We start from the raw sequence: 20047 nt of genomic DNA, 5'->3' as shown, positions 1-20047 counted from the left end.
ATAAAGCTACAGCCAACAGCTTGTTAGCTTAGCTTAGCGCAAACACCGGAAGCAGTTAGCGTCACTCGGATTTAAAGCTCACTAATTAACACGATACAGCATGTTTTTTTAATGTGTACAAAAAACAAAGTGTGAAAGCAAGTTGTGGTTTTGTTCCTGAGTATTTCTTGGGTGGAACAAAGATCCTCTATACAAAAGATTTCAAGCAATTCAAGCAGCGCTTCCTGTCACCTAAAGGGGCGTGGCCTCATTTGATCGAGTAGTGAACACCACGTGGATAGATTAAAAATTATGTTTAAATAATTTGTTAATGAGTACCAGTCAAAAGTTTAGACCGGTGCTGTATACTTTGGTGATTATGGGGCAAAAGAATAGCTCATAATCTGAATCCACGTCTACTTCTCCCGCTGGAATTAATACACTCAGGATTTAACGCTAATCTCCTAAAGAGGTCTAGCCGTGGCGGAGCACACGTGACACAGATACAGGAACCTACTCTGAGTCGGGGCGTCTCAGTTCTAAACTGTGTCTGGCAGGGAGCAGTTACTCAAAATACAGCCTTGGACTTGCATGAATCTTCTCATCTAAATCTTGGCAAGAAAGCAAATTTCTTAAAATGTCGAACTAGTCCATCAACTACTACTTCATCCTCCCAAGTATTTACTCTACGCAGCTGTGTCTACACTAATCCACAGTGTCAATTTAAAAAGCAATTTAGAGAAAAACTAAATTGTGGACATATAAGCCTGAGTGAGTCATCTTAGTTTCAGACTATAACAATAGGCAAATGGGTAATAAGTTAATTTCATCTCCTCTGTTTTATGCACTGTATGCAGTTGCTCGCGGTCCGGCTACAATTTCAATTTACATACACTTTCATTCATAGCTTACAGCACCACAACATTATCTCGATCTGGGTGATTTTTGGAGCCAATATGATATATAGTGGTTCTGCCAGTATTTGAACCTCTACATTATTCAGAGCTGTACAAAAAGTGATGGGGGAGATACTTAACAATTAATGGCAAATAGCTATTAATGACAACTGCTCTGAATTGCAGAAGTGAGTGGAGGAAGCTAGCCTGATGGGAGATGGGTTTAAAACAAGAGAAACCTTTGTCATTACAAATGCAGTGGCTTGTATGTCAGCCAGTGATCTTCTAACGAACACTGTGTCTTCACAAAGTGTTCCAGATGAGATTTAGCGGTTTAATGTAAGAAATCAGCATCATCTTCTCACCAAACTGGCATATTTTGAAGAGTTCATTTTGTCTCTCTTCAGATAACACTCTACAGTGATGTTTTATATGTGGGAAAATACAATACTTGTATGTACTTTACAGGGATAGACACATTGTACTAAAGATTCGCTGAATATATGTTGCTGTTTATAACACTTGACTTGGTTTGATTTTGTATTAAGCTATATACAGTATCTTTAAACAATATAGTTACGGCTGAAATTAAAAACAAAATTAAAACAGTTTGCCGATTTTACACATCTCTGCAATTTAAATAAAGTCCCTTTTTTTTTTACCCGCAAGTGATTTTAGTGTTAGCGAGATGCCAGGCAACTATGTAACCATTAAAAGCTTGTTCCTATGCACAGTTTGTATTTTTTTCTCAAGTGTAAGCAACACATTGATCATGTTTAACAGGACGAAAAACTATTTCCAGTTACTTCTATACAAAGCATGTCAAAACAATCACCCTTGAGCTAAAGGCTAAAGAGCTGACTGCCTTTCTTTAACACTGTCGCTATGGCAGCAGTGTAGAGTTCAAGCTGGAGAAAATCCTTCAGATTTTTTAGGTGGAACTAAATAAACAGAATATATGCAGTGCTTGAATTTCAAGGAGACCTTAACTCGGCAGATTGATGCATGGGACGAGAATCTGCTGTCCAATCCGAATAACCATCGGGGGGTGCGCTGACTTTTTCCCCCCCGATATTTTCAGCTTCCGAAAAACATTTACCTTGGCGTGGCACTGACAAAGAAAGCAGTTCATTTCTTCTGAGCCAAAAATAAGATCACACCTTCACCTCCTTTACGTCTTACTGGCATGCTTTTATATTCTCACATTCTCTCAACATTTACTGGCAAGCAGAGGTTGTTCTGTTGTGGCTCTATCAGGCATATCTTACTGCCCCTTATTGCATTTAAAGAATAGAACCATGCACATTATCCTGTGTATGTGCCACTGCTAATGTATGTTTGAGAGCGGAGTGTAAGCCTCCTTTGTTGATCTCCCCACTGTGCTGGAGTCACAAAGCAGAAGAGTGAGAGGCAGAAAAAAAAGGAGAGAATAATGATGCGAGAGAAACACAGCAGTGGATCCCCATTCCACCCACACTGCTCGGCACAGCAGCAGGGCACTTTTGTCATGTATTAGTTCAGAGCCACATGCAAATGCATAAATCTTTCATCTTAGACAGCGTTCTCACTAAGGAGCCTACACAGACCATTTTACTCCCTTGAAAATATCAGGGAATAGAAAACAGAAAGGAATTTATAATGCCTTTTTATCTGCAAACACAGAGACACCACTTAATTATTTGCTGAGCGCCAAGAGCCCAATCACTCATGTCACTTTACTGAATGACTTTGTGTTTGTTTGTATGCTGTATGTTTACGCTGGGGTGTAAAATAAGAATGGCATCCCTGTCATAGCTTTTGTCAATACTTTTACAACATCTTTCTTTATTCACTGTGTCAACAAGTCTACAATCTGTCTGGTAGAAGCAGAAATGACAGGACGGTTGACGGCCACCCACCAAGTTCTGATTTGGTTTTCACATTTAGGCTGAGACTTTTCACCATGGGCTTCAGAAACACACTTGAAGTGATTCGGAACTCCTGTCCTGCTTCTGATGGGTTAAATGACTCCGCTGGCACCATTTCTGCATTGTTAATGGAAAATATATGTGCTGTCACTTTGCAAAATAGCAGATAGTGAAGAGTTTGTGGCTATGCATCAAAATGAAAATGGACACTAAATGTCTCATAAACTGGCATTTGTAATTCTTAATGGTGTCACAAAGTCAAAAAGGAACATTTGGGTGGTTGTCCACAGTATTTTATTAAAATGGCCCCACACACCGTTGCCTGGAATGGGCTTTTTCTCTTGCTACCTCTGCCTTTCTTGTTTTACAAGAGTCTTTTGGCCTGAAACTTTTGTAGAATGTTCAATGACAAATGTCCTTGGTAGAAAAACTAGAGGGAGATGAAATTCCCTTCTGGCTAAATACTAAGGAAAAGGTGCAGTGGCCTTCCATCCAAAAGCCACAAGCTCTGTTCTAGATACAAAAGACAACATGTTCCAAAAAGTGTTTTGGACGCATACTCCTCGTCCTTTCTCTTCCATTTTTTTTTTTTATAGCTAGACCTATTAAAGTACTTAATTCCCATGCCAAGTGTCATCAGACTCCCCCTGTCCCATTTCAGAAATAGTATCTCCATTCATGCTTACAAGCTACGACTATATGCAGTGCCAAGGTGAACAGACTTGTAAAATTCAGCAGTTCATTCTCTCTCAGCATTGTGGGATGGTAAAAATGACCTCATCAACAATGCAGACCTCATGTATAAAATGAAGTACTACCGTTTTCACCTATTAATGCCATTCAACATTCACTGCTGCGAGTGAGATATAATTTTGACTGACATCTGCGTTAACAGACCATCCGGCTCACAATCTGCAGTCATAATTGAGTGATATACACATATAGACACAACTGACAGGCTTGAGAGCTTGCACAACTACAAATTTAAAAACCTAATTTTTCTCAAGCGTAATATTTCAGGTGTCTGCAATTCTCTCTGAGCTAATTAGTGAAATCTTCAGGGCTCTGCTTGAGACAGGCTGCTGCACACTGAGAGCAGATGGGGACCGTATGATGCTTTGGCTGACCTGTTTATCCTCCCTACATCTCCTGTTGTTGTCCACTGTGTGATTGAAATGCATTACTTTTAACCTGAGAAAGTGTGCGTTAACTTGAATTTCTGATATGAGAGCACAGCTGTATATTCATATACTGTATCTAAGCAGGCTTTGAATAGGAAAAAAAAAATATGTATATAGATAATATTCCTCCAGAGGCCATTGTGCAGCCATGATGATGCATAGGAAGCAGGTGAGGAAGTGCTATATTGGTTAGAATATAGAGTGTGCTCCACTGTACGTTATTATCATGAAGGTTGAAGATATATAGGTCATTGTGTTTGGAGGTTTTAACTGGGAGTAACAAACTCTGTGGATCTTTGTTTGGTCCATGTAGGCCACCGCACTGGGTTAAAAGTTCATGTTTTTCTCTTATTAGAAAAGGTGCTGTGCCCTGTCACACCAGCGTCTAACACTTTTTTATCCTGCTGTCCTTTTGTTGCATTTTCTCTCTCCCTCTGTACAGGTAGTGCTGGAACCTCTGTTGTGTTCAACAAGAACGGCGATGCTCCAGGACGCTATGACCTGTTCCAGTTCCAGATGACCAACTCCTCTACCCTAGAATATAGGATGATAGGACAGTGGGTGGAGAACCTCCAGCTCAGGGTATGTTAATTTACTGAGACTGATAACACAGATGACAGACGCACAGTGTCAAATTGTTGTTTAAATGCTTGTATGTAAACAGGATGCTCAGTGAACATTTACAAGCGTGAAGACTTTGTGTTTTCCGAAAATTAAAATCCCTAACGTGACAAGGGGATGCACATTATTTGCATTTCAAATACGGACATAGCTCAGACTCCTGTTTTACTTTCAGTCTAATTGGTGTATTTTAGGTCCAAGAAATAATGCAGAAAAACAAAATGTTTAACTCTCTATCCGCAGGATAAATGTTAAAAATTCCTCAAGTGTAATATTTTCCTTCAACAATGAATAGAGAAATATGTTCACACACATATTTTAGTTGATGTGCTGCCTGTTATTTTGAAACCTTACAGAAAGCTACAAAGCTACAGACTTTACTTCCTAAAATGTAAAATGTAAAATTTGAATTTTCAAGGTTTTAGCAAAAATTATCAAATGTGCCAACAACTGCTTTTACATGAAAAAACATCCAATTAAACCAAGAAATGATTTAAAGATCAGTGGATGAAGGGTTATACAATGTGATAATTTAAGTCTTTCACATTTGAATGCTGTTACAAAGGGATTTGATTGTTTCTACCTGTAAAAGGATGTAGGACTTGATTTGATAGATCAACGTTACAAAGAAAAAAGCAAGAAAGAAACAGGAAATTAACATCAGACTTTACTTCATTGTTGGAGATCACTCTACTCCGACTGCATAGGTTTGGAGGAGTGAGTGGGAGGAAGAAAAACATGTTTTTAATCCATGTGTCAAACCATATATTTTCAGTGCTTGGCAGCAGAGAGCCTGCCAAGATGTTGATGTTGTTGGAGACTGACCCCTAGAAAAACAACTCCCATCTTCCTCCGGTAACCGCTCAGTAGATTTTCCTGCAGGTTTTACTGAACATGATAAAACTCTAAATCTATTACCACATTTTATCAGATAGAATTTAAGGTGCACCCAGCAAGATAAATCATATGAAAGCTCTGGGTACATCACAGGAAAACTGAAGGATTCAAACTTGAAAATATGTAGAAATGCTATGTATTTGATTTTTTCATGCACATTAAAAAGACGGTGGAACCATGGGATCACAACATAGATTGGGCATTTTTCACTTTATGGGTGCTTTAAATAACTACCTTCAAAAAACTACTGTCTAATACTGCTATCAGGATAGGTGTAGAGATGGAGAAGGTTGCCCTGCTGCTTTTATAGATGCAAGGTGTTGGTTTGTAGCTCCTATGATAGATCTCACTGTCATAACACGAGAATGGGCTTGGGTGATTCATGTGGACAATAAAGAAACTTATGAGTTGTATTTGGATTTTAAGGCAAATATGGTGTATGCTGTAGGAAAGGATGAAGCCTGAGCTGAACATTTCTATGTATTTCTGTGTAACTCAGATTACACACAAAAACATTTACATACTGATGAGTTAACATTTACATAATGGCTCTCTGGTTTACAAGAATTAAACTCAACTGAATGGAGTGGATGACACAGGTGGGGATGTTGCTGAAGATTTGTGATTCATTTGGTTTTAGTATGATTACAAACTAAATGTTGTTACAATGCAATTATGTTTCAATGCATTGACTATCATTTTGGTGAGTAACACATAAGGAGCAACCTAGGTTATCCTGGAATTTCCTAATGCTGTTCCAGCTCACAGAAACTCAAATTGTAAAATTAACAACAGAAGACAACCCCAATTGAAAACCATGGCAGCCGTATGAGTCCAAGGTGTCTTGCTTCCGGTCTCCATGGAAACAGAGCTGTTGGTCTCATTACTGTTTCGACACTGTGTGTAATTGGGAGGTTTTCAGGAGACCACCGTTCATTGTCCAAATAACAAATGGCACTTTCACGCCCCCAGATAAATGGCAGATGATAATCTATCCAGACACCACACAGAAACAATACATTTGTAAGACTGTGTGTGTGTGTATGTGTGTGTGTGTGTGTGTGTGTGTGTAATTATTGGTTTAAATTCCATTTCACACCACAGAAATTAAAAGATGAGAAATGAAGAAAAATTGTAGGGATATTTGACACGTTGGGGAATACGTCTATTCCCTTTTAAGAGTTAGATGAGAAGATTAATGCCTCTCGTGGCTGTATGCTAAATAATCAGCAAGATTAGTTTAACAGAAAATCAGCCTAACAGACCCAAAAAATGAGCTAAGCTGAGGTAACTGGCTGCTCAAATATAAACATATTAAACACACAGATATGAGTGGTATCAATATTTTCATTTCAATTTCAGCAGGAAAACAAGTATGGGTATTTCTCCAAATTCCTTTAAAAGTGTTCAGGCAAATTTTCTTGTGAACAAAAAAAACTTAATGTTACTCACTAAAGTGCATTTTGTGTTTCCTAACAAGGAGAGCCAATTTAGTATTTCAAATTAGGCAGTTTTTGTCTTCCCTTCATTGCTCGGTACATTGCTGTGTTTCTTTGCACCTTACGGCCACCTGTAGTTCACTGGAAGAGTGGGAAACCATTGGCAGGACTGTGTTTTTGTTTTTTTGATTGCTATACGACAGTGGGCACAACTGAAGCCACATGTGCAAAACTCTAACTACAGTCTGCACTACCAACAGTCACCTGAGCTTAACAGTTCACATCAACTACAAAACTCATTAAAAGCAACACAACTATTAAAAGATGTCTCAAAACTGGCTCAGTGCAGCAAAACACTCCTCAACAATCCTCACTGAGACAACACACATTGTCACTCAGAACACACTGAGAGCAAAAACACTAGCATCAAAAACCTGTACAGTAATTACAAACTTTTCATCTTTACAGTTTAAGGGACTTCACACTACTCAATAGTTTCTTTAAAGAAAATATATAGCTTTTAAAATAAAAAATGTACATAAGGTAAACAAGAAGGAACGAAAACCAGCAGTTGGCTTCAATGTAGTATTTTGTGTCTAGTAATTCATGAAATTACTGGAAAAAAACTAAAGGTGCATAACAGTAACAAAGAATAGTGTGACTGATCCTGCCTCTCTCCAGCATCATGCAGCAAGTTTTCTTCATCACACTGGGTGTCTGCATCATCTCTAGATACTAATGTATGTAGTGTTTCCATTGCTTTTACCTCTATTACTTTCTGAAAAACTGTAAGAACACAGTTTTACTATCACAAATATATATTGTTTTTCACATTTATTTCTAGCGGTGTATGTAACCTCAGACATCTTACCTGGACATATTGGTATACTCTTTTACCGGTTTCTCTCAAATGGTACGGTGCATAATTGCATCATTCTTATTTAGTGTTTTTATACAAAAAAAGGCTTTCTGGGCTTTCGCTACATAAATACCATATAAGTTCATTAGCTCGTCTAAAACAAGACACCTGCTTAGGCTTTCAGCCAAAATTGCAATCCGCAGTGTTTGATAGGCACCAGACTGAAATCCATTCGGTTTTGAATGTGTGGTTAACAGTTGTGACAGCAGTGTATTAGCATATGAACAAAGTGCTGTAAATCCACAGTGTTGTGCAGGTTGTGGTTAACTAAACTGTGTCTGAGCAATGAAAAATGAATTAGAGTTTGGTCCACATGAACTGCTGCTATGCAGACTCTAGTTAGAGTTTTGCACACGTCACTCCAGTTGTGACCGCTGTCTTTTAGAAACCGAAAAAAATGTAAGGTTTACCAAACGTATTGATGAAATACGTCAATTATACATTTGATAGTATCGAAACAACCGTGGCTATAAACATAAGAGAGAGGAAATCCAATACTTAAAGTATTAATAACAACATAAGGAATAGGCCTTAAAGGTAGGGAAAACATGTAAGAATAGTAATAATATTGTTTATTACTATTAACATTATTATAAATGTGTCAAGGTATTGTTTTTATAACACTATGTTATCAAAGCTAAAATTCAGGTATCGTGACAGCCGTACTGTGCATCAAATCACTTGTGTGCACGAAAGTCCTTGTAAACATACATGAGACAAAACAAAACGGTGACACATTCATAAGAAAATGCCTCATATTGCTATTAGAGTCCTGACACTCCACAGGGTGCCTTTAAGTCAAGAAATCGCATCACATTGAGGGAATAATGCTCATTACAAAAATGACCCCTGAAATGGATCCTACTCATTTCCAATATAGTGTTATGCTATGTCATTCTGACTTTAATGTCTATTTTCTCATTCATTCGAGCAGTTTTAGAGGACAATAAAAGTCTTTGAACCATCATACCAATAGAATGTGTAGTTTGCCATGTTTTTTTTGTTTGTTTGTGGGTTTTTTTCATTGAACTCCAACTGATTTATTTTGTTTACTTTGCTCATATTGTATATTGTCATGTTGAAGAATCTTTAATCTTCTGTGGCTTTTAAAGCCATGCATCAGTACACTTTTATAGTAAATCAAAAGAGTTGCTCAGAGTATTATGAAAGGGTTTTTAACAACCTAACAAAATATGTTAGAGCCCTAAAAAATTCCATTTCTTCATAGCTGTTTTATGGCCAACTTCTACATTGAGATTATAGTTTGAGTTTAGACCATAAAACCCTTCTAGGCCTATTTGGATTGGAGTTTCAGATAGTTCTTCAGCATGTCTGTATAGATTATTTTTGGGGGCATTTTAGGCCTTTATTTTTATAGGACAGCTAAAGACATGAAAGTGGAGAGAGAGGGAATGACATGTAGCAAAGGTCCGCAGGTTAGAGTCGAACCTGCGGCTGCTGCGTCAAGGAGTAAACCTCCATATTTGGGTGCGTGCTTTACCAGGTGAGCTACCCAGGCGCCCCACTTTTCATTTTGATGACAAATAGTAAAAAAGCTCCAAAAGAGGCATTTTGTAGTCCCAAAGTCAAATTTTCCTTCCTTTCATCACATTTTTTATACCTCAGTGGCTTCTGTATTAAAACATAATGTCTTCTGCATTTCACATTTCTTTATTTTTATTTCACTGAACAAAGGTAAGCTCTGTTGCCATGGTGATTTCAATTACTTTTAAGTATTAGAAAAAAACAAACCCTCTTGGAAATTGGCAAGAAAGATGTACTTTGTTAGGTTAAGTGTTTTTTGACTTTGTTTACATTTCTTCATCTGTTTGCAAAGATTGCATTGTACTTTGTTTTTAGAAAGAAGGTAACTTCATGAGAAGCATATTATAGTAATAAGTGGCCACTTATGAATGGTGAGTCATGCACAAAATTCAAGTACTTTTTTCACGATCCACATGGTTTTTCACATTCAGCGGTAACTCTGGCTTATTGCTACGTTGCTGACCGTATCTCCCTGTGCTGTGTGTCATCTCTCCACCAGCTGGAGGAGCTTCAGTGGCCAGATGGGGAGCAGGAGGTGCCTATCTCTGTGTGCAGTCTGCCTTGCAAAACTGGAGAGAGGAAGAAGAGAGTAAAGGGCATGCCGTGCTGCTGGCACTGTGAGCTTTGTGATGGCTACCAGTACCAGTACGACGAAACCTCCTGCAGACTGTGTGCCTACAACATGAGGCCCAACCCCAACAGAACCGCCTGTCAGCCCATTCCCATTGTCAAGCTGGAGTGGCACTCCCCTTGGGCAATTATCCCCGTCTTCCTGGCCATGCTTGGTATCATTGCCACCATCTTTGTCATGGCGACCTTCGTACGCTACAATGATACACCTATTGTTCGGGCGTCGGGCCGAGAGCTGAGCTACGTGCTTCTAACTGGCATCTTTCTGTGTTACATCATAACCTTCCTCATGATTGCCAAACCTGACGTAGCCGTGTGTGCTTTCAGGCGCATCTTCTTGGGCCTGGGCATGTGCATCAGCTACGCCGCGCTGCTCACCAAGACCAACCGTATCTATCGGATCTTCGAGCAGGGCAAGCAGACGGTCACGGCCCCGCGCTTCATCAGTCCCACCTCCCAGATTGCCATCACTTCTAGTCTGATCTGTGTGCAGCTGCTGGGCGTGCTGGTGTGGTTCGCCGTTGACCCTCCAAACACCATCGTTGACTACGATGAGCAGAAAACCATTAACCCTATGCTGGCCCGTGGCGTGCTGAAGTGTGACATCACAGACCTACAGATAATCTGCTCATTGGGCTACAGCATCCTGTTGATGGTGACCTGCACCATCTATGCCATCAAGACAAGGGATGTACCAGAAGACTTCAATGAAGCCAAGCCCATTGGCTTCACTATGTACACCACTTGCATAGTCTGGCTGGCCTTCATCCCAATTTTCTTTGGCACAGCCCAGTCAGCAGAGAAGGTGAGTCATTTCTTTCTCTTTTGCTTTCTCTCTCCCTCTTTCTTTGTCACAAGCGTTCTCTTTGTCTGTCTCTCTCCATCCTCTCACAAATTTCCCTTTCATTCCTTCTGCCCTGTTTTTATCTTGTCCAAACACATGCACACATGCCTATTTGTACGAACACAAAATGAAAACACAAACATTACAAAAAGGGAGCACACACACATTTAGTGACTGAATAAGTTATGGGTTCATTTTCTTTTGATTTCACATTCATATGGCTTCCATATGCATGGAAACCCGCACTAGGACCACCATGGACAAAAATAGGCATAGGAAGGCGGAGGAAGTGTTGATGTTAAGTAACCAAATCCTGAAAAGCCTGAGGAGTGATAGGGACGGGGGTGCCGGCAGCTCCAGATGCCATTATCTTAGCTATCACGCCTTGGGCTCAACATGTACTATTATGCCTTATTCTGGAAAGGGAGACAAGCGGGTGGAGGAGGTGGAGGAAAAGGAAGAGGGGGAGCTGAAGGAGGGCAGGGAGAAATGGTGGGTGAATAAAAGTTTGATTCAACACATTCCATCTCTTGACAGCTACGCTCTACTCAACAAAGCATTTGATATTGGCTGCCACTGGAGTTGATTGAGAATGTGACATTTTGACCTGACGCCCTAGTCATTGCTTATCTGTCCAGCACTGGGAAGAATACAGATGCATTCATTGACTGGACTTGTGGGCTGCATGTGCTGGTTTGCAGGCCGTCTGTATAAGACAGAGCAGAAGGGGAAGTTTTCCACTGACAGAATATCAATGCTGACAGGAAAGTGTTACACCTAACCTTTTGAGAGGCAGCTGTGGCTCAGTGGTAAAGTGGTCACCTGCCAATCGGAAAGTTGATGGTCCGATCCCTAGCCCTGCAGTCACATGTTGAAGTGTCCTTGGGCAAGACACTGAACCGTGAGTTCCCCCTGATGCTGCGCCATTGGAGTGTGAATGTGTGTGAGTGTTTATCTGATGAGCAGGTGGCACTTTGTACGGCAGCCTCGGCCACAGTGTATGAATGTGTGTGAACGGTGAATGCTTCCTGTACTATGTAAAAGCGCTTTGATTAGTTGTTGAGACTAGAAGCGCTATAGAAGAACAGTCCATTTACACCGTTCAATATCCTTCCTGCTAAGCTAACGCATGAAATGGATCAGTAACTGATTTTCCTCATCTCAATTTGCTGCGATTTCATAGATGAATTACACCCTCAGCAGCGATTAGGAGTTAATTATTTTACTTGCGGCGACTAGTGAGGCAGTAATGTGTTTATCTTTCCCCTTTATGCAGTCAACCCCTTTACGCCAGCTCCTGCCTTATATTCATCTCCCGTTCACACCACAGCATCCTGGTGTAATGGCCTTTGTGGGCGCATTTCTGCTTACTCCCTTGCCACTGCAAGTGAGAAGTGCCTTTGCATGTCTTTAGAACATCCTTCGCAGAAGCTGCAGTGTAGTTAAGGTAAGGTGAACCTATCCCATCCATTATGTTACCTTAATTAATCTTAAAGATCCCGTCAAAATGTTTTTCTTAATGTTTCTGTCCCATAAAATGCCTGACCTTGACTATACTGACAAATATACATTAGCAAAGTTTGTCACTAGAGCGGTGTTTTCACATGCCTTGACTAAAGGAGGAAATGTCTGTGCACTTCCCTGTAATCTAACAATCTGAGAAATGTACCCACAGCAAGCTAGATTTGGTATGTCACAGATTTGAAAGCCCATCGCGGTCTTATATACAAATGCAGGCGAAAAAGAAACCTCAGGTGCAGAGCGGACTTGTCACATGTGATGCATGGCTATATCCTCACTTTATAATGCCATGAACTGTTGTATATAAGATGTGGCTAAACAGTCATGCAGATTTGAAAAAGGTTGTGCGATATCAAATGAAAAATGAAAACACATTTCAGATGGCTGTGTGACCTTATGTTGTATGGTAGTGGAGCAGTTGTGACTGTGCACGGAGTGGAATGTTTTTAACTCAACACCATTTAGATGCCCTTATTTTCCACACCTGTGACTCCCTTCCCCTCCCCTTTGTTTGGCCCATTCGGTCTCATGTTGAGGGAAGTCATGCGAAAACGGTAACAAAAGATCACAGAGCATCCCCTGCCTCCTGTGCACCTGCATGTGCTCAGTCAGCTACTCAACACTCTCAAGTTAATGACTGTGTGAAAGTCACCAGCATCCAAATTCAACTGTCCTCAGGTCTGGAGATCAACTGACTTTTGAAACAAACCCCAGGGTCCTCATGTATAAAAGACTTTGCAGCTTTCATACCAGAAGGTGGTGTATGGCCAAAACTTGAAAAGTACCTATGCACAGAAATATTCACATATAAAACAGAGCGTAAGCCAGGTCCTGCGCACCTTTCCATTATACATCACTATCAACGTGAAATTGAGTGCACATGAACGGGCCATCAACCCCACCTTGCCTCCTCCAATAGATTAATATGAAAATTGCTATAAAAATGAGCCCCCAACGTCATTCTTTGTCCAATCACAACGGGTTATCCCGCTGCAGACAGAAAAATAACATCACCAACTGTGAGGTTGAGGAGCTGATCGCGAAGGTGGAGGCGAGAAAAAAATGTTCTTTTTGGAGGTTTGTCATCTCGGTTAAGCAATAAAAGAAAATAACCCACAATGGCAAATGGTGACTGGGTGGTGATTGCACCGAACAATGCCAGAAATAAAAAAAAGAAAAAAAAGTCTCATGTCAAAGTGGAAATCAAGAGAATAGTGGTAGCGCCACACCATTTACAGACCAACATGCATCTCAGTGTCAGTCCAAATTACACGCAATAAGCAGTTTGAACCCACTGTTGTAATGCCATTTATTTTCTAAGTGTTAGTACGCTAAGTGAATCTCACTCCAGCACGAGGGAGATCCGACTTAGAGAGAGGTTAGTGAGGCCAGCGTCTCCACAGCATGTGACAGTGCGCACAGATCAGCTGCACCACGCATGGATGACATAATGAAATAGTAAATAAGACTCAAGTGACAGAAATATGTGCAGAATTAAGACAGTCAAGATGGGCCAGTTTTTGGTGGACCGAGTACACCTTGTTCACTTAATAGCCAAAAATCATCCACAGGATCAACTACGTATTGCATAAGTTTGCCCACCTGACAAAGCGTTTGTTCCTGGGCTCTCATTTATAAAACTGGGCTTAACATCCTTACTAGTGTACAAACGCCAAAAGCCAAAAATGGCATACACCAAAAACAATTCAGATTTATAAAAACCGCACATCTGTAAACAATGTTACCTTTATAAATCACAAATTACCCGCAAGTGTGAATATGTGCATCAGCCTCTTATCCCATCCAGTACACGCCCATTGTTAACCATAAACAGTCAATGCAACGCACCTTGTAAATGTTGATAAGTATATTAATGACCCTGGCTTTAGTTATGCCGAATGATGACGAATTATGATGACTGGTGGAAAAAAAGCAAAAACCTTCTCAGACGTTCAGGAATTGCTGCAAATTGAATTATAATTTTAGCAGGTTCTTGCACAGTGTAGTGAAACTTGATCTACAGACTTCCTATATTAATAATGCTGGCCAAAACGGCAGGCATTAAGGAACATGTTTAACAGAGGTTAAGTAGCTTGCGAATTAAACAGGTAAAAGTTTGAAAGATGTGAAACATTATCCACATAAATGATCAAACGTTTATGGAGTATCAGCAGATATAATTGTTTTTCATAGAAAACGTCACAGCCGTTTGCCAGTAAGTGAAGTAGAAACTTAATTTTGTAACAGTGAGTTTTGGCACCTTTCACTTAGAATTCGCCACATTACAGTGCCAGACAAGAAGGGAAGCGGAAGGCCCGCACATTCTCACGTCAAGTTAATTTGTATTAATCACACAGTGTGCGAGAAAATCAGCGTACGCAAGCTTCTTGTAAGTAAGCAACGTATATAAATGAGGCCCCAGGCCTGCAAGCCACAGTTCGAATAGACCCTTTAAACAAACTAGATGACAAAGAAATGTACAAAATAGCGTCAAAGTCACAAAAACTTTCTGCAATTTTTTTGAGTAAAGGAACTAGCAAATACATTTAAGTGGTGGTGTCACTGAACACAAAAAGCCTCTTATTCTGTAACTCTTTGACCACAAAAGAGAATTTTTCTTACATTTTTAAAAAGTAGGATGATCTAATGAAACGTTTTCCATGAGGTGGAAACTATCTAGACAGAAACCTTCTAGTGAAACACCCACAAGATTCAGTAACGATTAAAAGGAGAACTTCATGTCATGAAAACTAACATACCTCAAAACATGTATGGAAACCACTTAGGCTCTTGTAAGATATCTCCTGTACCCTCAAGCCTTCACACAAGAGAGACCGTGCTGCCACGTATCATTAGTAATGACTAACTATTCTCTCATCCTGCTTTCAGAAAGGAAAATGAAAATTGTAACTTCTAATCCTCCTGTCTCTCAAAAAAAAGAAAAAAAAAAAAAAAAACTGCGCCTGACAGGAGTTGGACTTGACACTTACTGCGGAGATGTGGAGTCTTTTAAAAAATATGTGAAATTCTCCTGTCTTCCAGTTGTTTTATGCTTGAAACCCTGTGTAGATTGCACCAGGGGCAGACTGCAGGCAAAAGGTAAAATTGGTCGAATGTAATGGAAAGAAAAATGGAACTTTGAACAAAGATGTTGAACATCCTTCATGAAATGGCTTGGCAACACGGTCAACATTTTAAATGCTGATATAGATCATTTCCTGTCTCAACGACTTTATATAGCACAATGCAGCACTGTCCTTTATTAAGAACTTTCAGAAGACGTTTCAAGTAAAATTATAGACAAAGTAATATTTACATGCATGCACACAAATAATTTGATTTAAAAACAAAAAAATTCAATCTTCAAATGATATTCCCTCAAAATATTTCCCATCAGATTTTCTGAGAAATTGGAGTTAGTATGTGCTTGTTATTATCAATTTAGACAACGTAATTCTATATCACAATCTCTCAATATATGATGAAATCAAGTTATGATTACATGTGAGAGATGCTGTGGTTTTACATTACTCCAAGAGTCCCAAAGTAGAAATAATTATAATGTATTGCACTTGCAGTTTGGAGTATTAAAGGGTTATTGCCATAGAAGCGTGTGCAAAAAGATGATGCCAAATTGAATAAACAGCATAGGCCTAAATCCCATAAGGATATTAACCTATACGCCATTCACTTAGCTGGTTTTAAGTAAACACTTGTTTGGCTTTAAAAAAAAAAAAGTATGAAAATTACAATAGCAGGTAATTTGACTCAGCTGCGTGAAATTATCATATCAGCCCTATCCAACCACATCTTTTTACACAACAAGCCACACACAATCAGCCTCTACTGTTCAGCAATGATGTTGGAAAACCTCTGTGGGCTGTGGCACGCCTCTCCACTGAGAACACAAATCTTTCAATTTATGTTCTTTACAGTTGGGAGAAAATATATTTCTGTAACGAAACCCATTCTTGGGAAATAAACCGTGACAATGTGAACTCTCAATTACCGTAGCTCTGCTATAATTTGAATAAATAAATAATAAATGACATATGAGACCCTATATGATACATTACCTCGCCTCATGAAGATGTCTGTAAAGTTTGATTTGAGCAATCAGAGCCACACAAAAGCCTAAGGTTGTGATGACAGCTATTTCTGCAGCAAATAACGCAAATTGCTGGTTTTGTTAAAACAGCGTCTTTTATTAAAAAAGCTCATTGTCATCAAGCATTACCAAAATATCTCTCCTCTCCTAAATATTGCCTGAGTTATTTCATAAGTTAAAAAAAATATACAAAACACATTTACCTTCAGTGCTTAAAAGGTTGGCCCCAAAACTTATAATAAAAAAATCTTCAAAGAACGCCATCCTCCGATTGTTTTAACCATTAATAACCTGCTCTAACCAATGCAGAGTGGCTTATACAGAATGTGTCATAACGTCTTTATCTCGAAACCCAGAAATTGGGACCTCCTGCACAGAGTCAAAACGAGTGGGAAGACCATCCACACAGAAAGCAGTGTCTCCGATGTGGAATAGGAGTTTGCGGCACAAAGCCAGAGACAGTTATTCATGACATGAGCCCGGCTAGAAAGTAGGCCACCCAAAACAACAAGAGACACATCCAGGTAGTTGAGAGGAGACTGCAAATCCCCTGGATCCATTATTGAAGTCATTCTCTAACAGGGCAGAGAGCATCCTAATCGTCACTTGCTGAATTAAGTCCTTATTGCTGTATGCATTTATAGTACTCAACCATACCCAACTAAATTGCCTTTGAAGTAAGTACAGTATATTCCTAGTGGGTATAATTACAAGGATTACCCTAACAGCTATTTGTCTAAATGGAAGACATATCGCTTGTTGTGGCTGGATGTTGGCATTTGGCTTGTCAATGAGATGTCGAAATCAAAAGCAACTGTTTGATTTGATTCTTGATGAGGACGTTAATACATCCTTAATGTGGCTAAAAATAGAGAGTTGCCAAGCAGTTGTGAAAATGACTTCATGTATTTATTTATGTTAAAGCAACAGGAATTAATTATGAATGTTCTTTGACAAGCTAAACATTCAAGTGGTGGGTGAGAGGGGCTATGAATTTGGGTCAAGCTCATCGAGAGGCACAATGAAAAATCCCGTCTCGGTGTGATTAGAGGCCGTAAGAAAAAGGATTTGTTATGGCGTGCGTGCGTGCGTGCTTGTGTGTAATGAGTATGAGTAAGCACCTAACACTCCTTGTGAGCCTGCTTCCAAATCAACTATTCTACATGGTCAATAAATCAGTTCTGATAGGGTCAGCGTTGCAGCGTCTAAGGTATCAGAAGCTCATTAAAAGCTTATTCCAGCCGTGTTAAGTTGCTCGCACCAAACTCTGTAGTGTTGCTATGGATACCGGACAGGTTACCAACAACCAAACATAAGGAAACACAGCACAGGGCGGAGATTCTCTGCTGATTATCTTCGACGCCACGTGTACTCCTCGCAATGCTTTGATCTGTCTCCCCAATATATCTAATGACAAACACTGTAAATTCACAGCTCAGACGTGAGAGAAAGCACAACATTTCCGTTCTCCCCTAGCTTCAAGTGATTCAGAGTGCACCGAGAGCATTGTGATATTCATACAGTTATTTATGCATGGTGAGCCAGCCGGATCAGATGCTGCTCCACACACACACACACACACACACACACACAAACGGGAGGGGATGGAGAGAAAAAGAGGCAGCTGAGTGTATTGGCATGTTGATAGTATCAGGCATCTGAATGATTGGTTGGGATTTGACGACAAAGACATGACTGGCATGAAAATAAGTATCTTGTATGAAAGATATAACCATTAGTTGTGCTATTTACCGAGAAAAACTATGCAAATGGTGACATTTCTTCCTCATACTCAGTCAGTGGGCATTTTACTGCTCTGCAGATACACTGTGGTGGCTAATGTGTTTACAAATGTATCCTTTCCCCGTTCACATTACCAGTGGTTGGCAGCCGACATCGGATGCTTTCAAGTGCAGTACATCAATGAGAGAGCTTCGGTGATCTGCTCTTGAAACAATAATGTCCCCTCTTGAAGCAATTCCTTCTCCTCCAAGACATTTAAATAAAAAAGAGGCTCTTGAGTGCTAAATTACTTTCTTCACTACCTCTTAATGAAATCACCAACTTTTGATGAAATAACTGTGTTAACCTAAATGTTAGCGTGATCTGGGTTATGTAGGCTCGTAATTACCACGTGTGAAGGGTGTTGTGTGACCTCTGAAAATGAATGTTAAGGAGAAAACTATTTAAGCGTACCCGTGTTGGGCTCACATGAATGGAAATCTTGTGAAGGATTTTACCACTTAACGCAGTGAGAGCCTTTCACAGACTGCACTCCACTGCGTGCAAAGCTGCAGAAAAACAAATGTGGACCTGCAGTGAGATGCAGTGTTGTTAGTCCATGCTCTACTCGAAGAGGAATTGCGGGGGGGGGGGGGGGGGGAGAAGAAGTAGCTCAGCGGCTGTAGATTGTTCTAATGAATGCTTGTATGGAAAGATAAAGGTTCTGATATGAGGGGAAAGGAAAGGTGACCGCAACATTTCACGGATAGCGGGGTCTATCAATCAAGACAAGGTTCCAAGTGGATGGACTGGTAGAAAGGAGGACATGTGAGGACATTTTGACAAAGTCATGGGGATGCTTCTGCTATTGTCATTAATACGCTTGAATTGTCTTGGATTTGACGGAGTAGCTGCGGGTCAGGCTTTAATAAATGCTGCTGGATTAGGTTACCGTACGCATGACTGCTCTTTTTCCCCACAAAACAAATATCCACACCACCTACGTATCATACAATATTTTTAGATTATAAAAGAAAGACAGTTTTGCTATTGAATAGAATTATCAGTTATCAGGTTCTGTATTCTGTATAAGTTAGTCAAACAACCATCTGATGACGTGGGCCCTTTTTAAAGGAGTTTCTACACTCCTGGATTGAAAAAGTACAACTAATGAATTTATTCGCTGAATGCTCATATTCTGTTATCAGGCGATGGTTATTATTAGGTTTTGCTCTTCCTGTGCTCAACAGTGTGACTGTTCTGTAATTGACCATGGATGTTAAGCCATCGTCGCTGTCTTGCCCCTTATTTGTCTTGATAAGGTTTTAAAGTGACTAATTTATCTGCTTTTTTTTCTATTGCTATTCTAGCCTGTGTTAAAAAAAAAGAAATTGTACTTGTCTGTGCTTTCTTCCAGCTATACATTCAGACAACCACTCTGACCATCTCCATGAACCTCAGTGCCTCAGTAGCACTGGGCATGCTCTACATGCCCAAGGTGTACATCATTATCTTCCACCCTGAGATGAACGTACAGAAGAGGAAGCGTAGCTTCAAGGCTGTGGTCACAGCTGCCACAATGTCATCACGTTTGTCCCAGAAGCCCAACGAGAGGCCCAACGGAGAGGCTAAGACTGAGTTGTGTGAGAACCCTGCTGCTGACCCCATGAGTAAGTAGCCCAGTGAGAGAATCACAAAGCCGAGCACTTTAACTTTACATTAGACGTAATCAGAGTCAATGTAATGTACTGCTTTAAAGCCCAGAATGCAATATTAAGTAATTTGTAAAACACAACATGCGTTTGTCTCAAAATGGCCGTCATAAAATTTGTTAACAC

General features: G+C 40.0%; 1 protein-coding gene and 2 long non-coding RNA genes across 5 annotated transcripts in view; 1 reads left to right on the top strand and 2 right to left on the bottom strand.

The window, feature by feature from the left end:
* LOC117947508 overlaps positions 1 to 20047 on the bottom strand; it is a 1113976-nt gene that overhangs the window by 868283 nt on the left and 225646 nt on the right. The window lies entirely within an intron of this gene.
* Positions 1 to 20047, top strand: part of LOC117947436 (metabotropic glutamate receptor 7) — a 104105-nt gene that overhangs the window by 81148 nt on the left and 2910 nt on the right. For all 3 annotated transcript variants that reach the window (XM_034876359.1, XM_034876357.1, XM_034876358.1), the window contains exons 7-9: positions 4406 to 4545; positions 9884 to 10819; positions 19627 to 19879. In XM_034876359.1, the coding sequence (XP_034732250.1) occupies positions 4406 to 4545; positions 9884 to 10819; positions 19627 to 19879 (1329 nt within the window). The remainder of the gene's footprint in view (positions 1 to 4405; positions 4546 to 9883; positions 10820 to 19626; positions 19880 to 20047) is intronic.
* The window catches only part of LOC117947502, a 20011-nt gene continuing 9140 nt past the window's right edge, over positions 9177 to 20047 (bottom strand). Inside the window, exon 6 of the long non-coding RNA XR_004657249.1 lies at positions 9177 to 9953. This is a non-coding gene — a long non-coding RNA (uncharacterized LOC117947502). The remainder of the gene's footprint in view (positions 9954 to 20047) is intronic.

Source organism: Etheostoma cragini, chromosome 7 (assembly GCF_013103735.1).
Source record: "Etheostoma cragini isolate CJK2018 chromosome 7, CSU_Ecrag_1.0, whole genome shotgun sequence".
In the NCBI taxonomy this organism is placed as follows: domain Eukaryota; kingdom Metazoa; phylum Chordata; class Actinopteri; order Perciformes; family Percidae; genus Etheostoma; species Etheostoma cragini.
This window is presented reverse-complemented; position numbering and strand designations above follow the sequence as displayed.